The sequence below is a fragment of the Nelusetta ayraudi genome, unplaced genomic scaffold (assembly GCF_046127955.1).
Source record: "Nelusetta ayraudi isolate G7.1 ecotype Tasmania unplaced genomic scaffold, CSIRO-AGI_Nayr_v1 ptg000212l, whole genome shotgun sequence".
NCBI classification, from domain to species: domain Eukaryota; kingdom Metazoa; phylum Chordata; class Actinopteri; order Tetraodontiformes; family Monacanthidae; genus Nelusetta; species Nelusetta ayraudi.
This window is the reverse complement of record NW_027466261.1, coordinates 265,001-271,009: the sequence shown is the minus strand read 5'-3', so window position 1 is coordinate 271,009 and position 6,009 is coordinate 265,001. Positions and strand designations below refer to the sequence as shown.

General features: G+C 55.3%; 1 protein-coding gene across 2 annotated transcripts in view; it reads left to right on the top strand.

Moving 5' to 3' along the window:
- Window positions 1-352: 352 nt before the first annotated feature.
- Window positions 353-6,009, top strand: part of elmo1 (engulfment and cell motility 1 (ced-12 homolog, C. elegans)) — a 20,396-nt gene continuing 14,739 nt past the window's right edge. The window contains exon 1 of one of the 2 annotated variants that reach the window (XM_076016066.1): window positions 353-511. In XM_076016066.1, the coding sequence (XP_075872181.1) occupies window positions 404-511 (108 nt within the window). In that variant the 5' untranslated portion in view covers window positions 353-403. Of the gene's footprint in view, window positions 512-5,252; window positions 5,382-6,009 lie in introns of those variants that run through there. The other variant, XM_076016067.1, reaches the window with a different exon arrangement.

Here is a 6,009-nt window from a genome sequence, read left to right as displayed (position 1 = left end):
GTTTGTGATGACACGTTTTCTAATCTGTGCAACTTCCTGTGGAGGCAGGAAGTCCACTCGCTAAGAACCAACTGACAGGCTTCGCTCCGGAGACTTAAAAAGTGCTGAAAGTGTCTTCAAAGTTGAAGTCCTGGCCTGTCCACGGTGTTAGCTAACGATGGACTGCATCTCCCAGAGTGCACTTGGATCTTTCAGTGCCGACTACTGCAGACAAAGTTGCTCTGATTCTCATAAAGTTGTTTGCACCTTTTTCCTGAATTTAATTCTGTGATGACCTACAAGCAGAAACTCTCGGTGCTGAAGTTCTCTCTCTCTCTCTCTCTCTCTCTCTCTCTCTCTCTCTCTCTCTCTTTCTTTGGACGCCCGCCCTGCAGCCAGCGAGAACTGCCACGACTTCCACCCCATGTTCTTCACCCACGACCGCTCCTTCGAGGAGTTCTTCTGCATCTGCATCCAGCTGCTCAACAAGACCTGGAAGGAGATGAGAGCCACCAGCGAGGACTTCAACAAGGTACCTGGAGGGAGGGAGGGAGGAAGGGGGGGAGGGGGGGGATGATGAAACGGATGTAGGATTATATGAGAGTCGGGCCTGGTGCATTGTGGGAGGTCACGGCAACACTGGTTCTGGACTGTGTGACTTATTAATATTTTTCAGTCAGTTTGTGGGGGGTCCGTAGCATCTTGTATCCAACACATTTGCGCCCTGGAAGGAAAGATCAGGGTTTTGTCTTGGAGTCTTTGCTGCTGGAGGTGTGACGGCTGACGGTGCTGAGACGGCAGTGGCCTCCCTTCCACTGTCCGAGTCGCAGGGCGTTGCATCTTTTTTGTCTCTCTGCCGGAGTCGCTCGGGAATCACAGCGTCGTTCGTCAGGAGGTTCCGGATTCAAACATCGGCTCTGCGAGCCTTGTGCACACAGCCCACTTCCTGTTTACGCTGCTGGAAGTGCCGGGAGTCTCTCTCTCTCCTCCCTCTCTCTCTCTCCCTCTCTCCCTCTCTCTCCCTCCCTCCCTCTCTCCCTCTCTCTCTCTCTCTCCCTCCCTCCCTCTCTCCCTCTCTCTTCTCTCTCTCTCTCTCTCTCTCTCTCTCTCTCTCTCCCCCCCCCCTCTCTCTCCCCTCATGCAGTCAGCTGCACACACATCCCGGGGTCTTTTTTTTTTTTTTCTTTTTCACTCTTGATAATTTTTTCCTCACAATGTGTTTTTTCTTCCTCTCCCCCTTCGGCTCCGATCAAACATTTGCCACTTTCTGTTGGCTGAGCCGCTAATTATGCTGCTACATCTTCGTTTTTTGGTGCTGTGCCGCCGTTGGGCTGACGTGGCCAGACGGCAGTGTTGTCTGTGTTGTGTATCCAGTCAGCAGATGCTGTTTGGCGTCCTAACCCCCCCCCCTCACCCGCCTCACCCTCCCCATAATATCTATATGAAGGAAGAAGGTAAAAAAAATTGAACGGCCTGCATCCTGATTGTTCTGAGTCTCTGCAGGTTCTGATCCGACTTGCTTCCGTTGGCAGCCGCTAACCCCCACCCACCCTTCCCCCCCACCCCCACCCCCCGACCCCCCGCCCCAACCCCGTGAGTCAGACGCCGGAGATGTCGACAGGCGTCACTTTCATAACTTCATCTGACGTCCGTCATCGGAGTTGAAAAACCAAACCGTTGCTACGTGCTATGCTAGCAAAGCTCAAATGCTGTGCATGATGGAGGGTTGGGCGGGAGTGAAAAATAATTGTGGCCTCTTTAGTTTTGCAGTTCCTTTGTTCTTAAGTTTTGGATTTTTTTTGGGGCCGAAACCCGAATGTGAAGGCGGAGAGAAAGAGTGTTTACCCCTGAGGAAGTGGGGAAACGGTGGATTGTGGACCAAGTGTGTGGACGAGTTTCTTGTTTTTTTTCCAGTTATTATTATTTTAGGTTTCAGCGTTAAAGGCTGATAAATAAAAGTATGAATTTGCAGCTTCCCCCCCCCCCACCCGGAGGGCTTTGTGGCTGCGGCTGCTGCTGCGTCTAATGTGCGGGAAAGCGGGACGGTTTATCTTGTGGTAGAATTTAGCACAGCACCCCCCCCCGCACACACACACACCACCACACATACACACACACACACCCTCCGCCAAGTGTCTCGTCCAATCAGATTCCTCCTCCGCCTCCCTTGGAGGCAGCAGTGGGATGTCGGTGCTGATGGAGCGGAGACGGATGATGCGTCTCCTCCCCCCTCATCACTCGTCGGGAAACTTTGAATCTGTCTGTCTGTCTGTCTGTCTGCCTGCCTGCCTGCCTGCCTGCCTGTCTGTCTGTCTGTCTTCCTGCCTGTCTGTCTGTCTGCCTGCCTGCCTGCCTGCCTGCCTGTCTGTCTGTCTGTCTTCCTGCCTGTCTGTCTGTCTGCCTGCCTGCCTGCCTGCCTGTCTGTCTGTCTGCCTGTCTGCCTGCCTGCCTGCCTGTCTGTCTGTCTGTCTGCCTGCCTGCCTGTCTGTCTACCTGTCTGCCTGTCTGTCTATCTGTCTGCCTGCCTGCCTGCCTGTCTGTCTACCTATCTGTCTGTCTGCCTGTCTGTCTGCCTGCCTGCCTGCCTGTCTGTCTATCTGTCTGCCTGCCTGCCTGTCTGTCTACCTATCTGTCTGTCTGCCTGTCTGTCTACCTGTCTGCCTGTCTGCCTGTCTGTCTATCTGTCTGCCTGCCTGTCTGTCTACCTATCTGTCTGTCTGCCTGCCTGCCTGCCTGTCTGTCTATCTGTCTGCCTGCCTGCCTGTCTGTCTACCTATCTGTCTGTCTGCCTGTCTGTCTGCCTGCCTGTCTGTCTTCCTGCCTGTCTGTCTGCCTGCCTACCTGTCTGTCTACCTGTCTGTCTGTCTACCTGCCTGCCTGTCTGTCTACCTGTCTGTCTGCCTGTCTGTCTATCTATCTGTCTGCCTGCCTGTCTGTCTCTCTACCTGCCTCTCTGTCTCTCTGTCTGTCTGTCCGTCTGTCAATTGGAAGATTCTGATGCGGCCCGGTCCTTTCGGAGAGAAATTTCATTCCAAAAGAGAGGCGGTGGATGCCGCTCATTATGCTGAATGGCGTCCATGTACACGCCCACTCCGGCCCTCCGGTCTTCCCGGTTGGGCTAAAATGGTCTCCACTTGCCATGTGTGCCACGTCAGCGTGATGCGTTTCCGTCTTTGCGGGCAGCTGGTCGTTTTTCGGGAAGCAGAAAACGTGACGGGACGGAAGCAGAACCGGTGTGCTGCTGATATTTTTAAAAGGTCAATATGAAGTGTGAGAGGCCCAAAGAGCGAAGGAGCCGAGGACGTGCAGACAACGCGGCGTTTGTTTCCAACACAGGCGGAAGTTCAGCTGCTTCTTCTTCTTCTTCTTCTTTTTCTTCTTCTTCTTCTTCTTCTTCTTCTTCTTCTACTGTTTCCGGAAAACTAGACGACTCCTAACTAACTCACGACGACTCCACTCCCGACCCAATGATTTATTCTGATTGAAGGCTTGGTGCACGGATCATTTTATTTACTGTGGATTTGGAATTTACGATCGAGCAACGTTTGGCTCGGATTGGAGAAGTTTGGGCACATAAAAACTTCCTCTCTGCCTTCTCCTCTGTTTATTCCTATTTTTTTTTTTAATGTAAACGCACCAGCGATGACTTGTGACCCGCAGGTGCAATGTGTCCCCGTCACCACCAGGTGAGATTAATTCACGCGCTGTCAAAGACGGGCAGAAAACATTACTGCCACTACGACTGGCACTACTTTTATGAGGGAGCTACGCGTCCAAGCAAAACATCTTTCTTTTTTGTTTTTTTAGCAGGAGGCTGCAAACATAGGGCTAAAAAAAAATCCCGTCTTTTTTTTTCCCGATAGCTAGCTTGGGATGTTTAACAGCAGGAAGCTGCCTCGCTGGAGTCCAGTGGAAAAAAAACAAAAACAAACTCGTTGATCTGATGCATCGTCTGTGCGAGAGTCGTAGCGGAAGCGTCGACAACTGACACCAGACCTGCGACCTGCAGAATAACGACTTCCTGCCGCCGCTCCGGGCGGATTTGCACACCGTCTTCTACCCCCCAGCCCGCCCCCCCCTTCCCCTCCCCCACCCCACAGCCTGCTCTGCCATTAATGACGCCATGTCTGTAAAACACCTTGTTCAGGTTTTTTTTCTTTCTTTCTTTTTTTTTTTTAAATGAATGCGTCGAGCGAGCTGCGAGCGTGCGAGGGCTTCCTCACTGCTGACTGGAGGCGGTGGGGGGGGGGGGCGTAGAAGGGGCGCTGCTTCACGCCTGACTGGGCCTCGGCCGCCCTGCACACACACACACACGTGCCCACACACACACACACACACACACACACTAAGACTCTAAGCTCATTTAGAGACAAAAGGCTGTCATGGACGTGGACGCTCACACACGGCGGAGGAGCCGAGGACGCTGCTCGCTGCTCGCTGCTCGCTGCTAGCGCGCGTGCGTTCCTTCATGTGTGTGTGTGCACGAGCGTGGAGGAGCTCGTGGAGGGCCGGCCTGCTGCTCCCAGGCCGCGGCTCTCGCTGCCAGCCGGCCGTTTGCTCCCTGTTTCCATGGCAACCGGCGTCCAATGACGGCCGTCCTGGCCGAGACGCTCGTGCTGCCGGTGAGCGGCGCCGTGAGTTCCGCCCGCCGTCTCTTCAGCCGCCGCCGCCGCCTCTGCTGCTGCTGCTGCTGGCGGGCAGGCGGGCAGGCAGGCAGGCAGGCACTGAGATCCGCCCCCATTCCCCCGCCCCTCCCCCCCACACCCCTCGGCGGCAGGAGGACAGGAAGAGCCGTCTTCTCTTCCTGTTGTGTGAAAAATAGAAAAATACATTTTAGAAAAAAAAAAACAAAACACCCTCAGTGATGTAGTGGCTCGCAGCCCCTCCCCCTCTCCCTCCATCCCCCTGCCCCCTCCCCCTGCCCCACCCTCCTCCTCCTCCTCCTCCTCCGCTCATCTCTCCTTCCCTCCCCCTCTCTTCTCTCTGCTAAACCTCTTTCACTCCCCGCACACACACACACGCACGCACACACAGACACACGCACGCACGCACGCACGCTCCGATGCGTCACGTGACCCGCTCGCCGCGCCGCCATTGGCGTCCGTGGTGGTGGCCGCCGTCCAATCAGGGCTTAAGCCCCGCAGATCAACATAAGCGGAGCGGCGCAGGCTGGCTGATGCTCTTAGAGGCGCCGAGGGGAGGCAGGCGGGGGAGGCAGGACCGCGTCGCCCAGAGTCGGTGCCGGGATCCGCGCCGTTTCTTTGGGTTCCTGTCGTCTGCTTCTGTCGGAGGAGAATTTTCTGAGGGGAAATCGGGGGAAGGGGAGGAAGAAAGGAGGAGGAGGAGAAGCGCCGCCGTTCGCCGGCCGCTTGTGGAGAGCATCGCAAAGATGGAGGTGACGTGTAAGTACAGGGAGAGGAAGGAGGAGGGGAGGGTGAAGCATGGATGGATGGATGGATGGATGGATGCAGGAGGAGGTGGAGGAGGAGGGACTGTTTGCCTTGTTGCCTGGCTGCAGGAGGAGGAGGAGGAGGAGGGCTGGGAAGGGGCGCAGGGAGGAAGGAAGGAGCGTCCGTGGGGGGTGGAGGTGATGGAGGCGTGTGGAGTAGCAGGTTGGAGCAGCAGCTCCCACATCTGATTGGATCAGATCGGGTTTCTTCTTCTCTCCTCCTTTTCCATCCTCTTCTTCCCTTCCGCTCGTCACCTGCAGACAGATTTGGAATTCTAACACATCTGAATGCCTGACACACACACACACACACACACACACACACACACACACACGTACGTGTGCGAGCACGCGTACGTGTGTGTGTGTGTGTGTGTGTGTGTGTGTGGTGGGGGGTTGGGCTATGTTGTTGTGAATGAGATTACTCCACATCATCGTCCACACTGACTATTCGTCACCGGAGGGGATGTGCACCCGCCGCTCCCCCTTCCTTACACGCACACACACACACACACACACGCACACGCACACGTGCACACAGGCACACAAGCTGCTTCATACAAGCTTCATAAAGTGTTGAG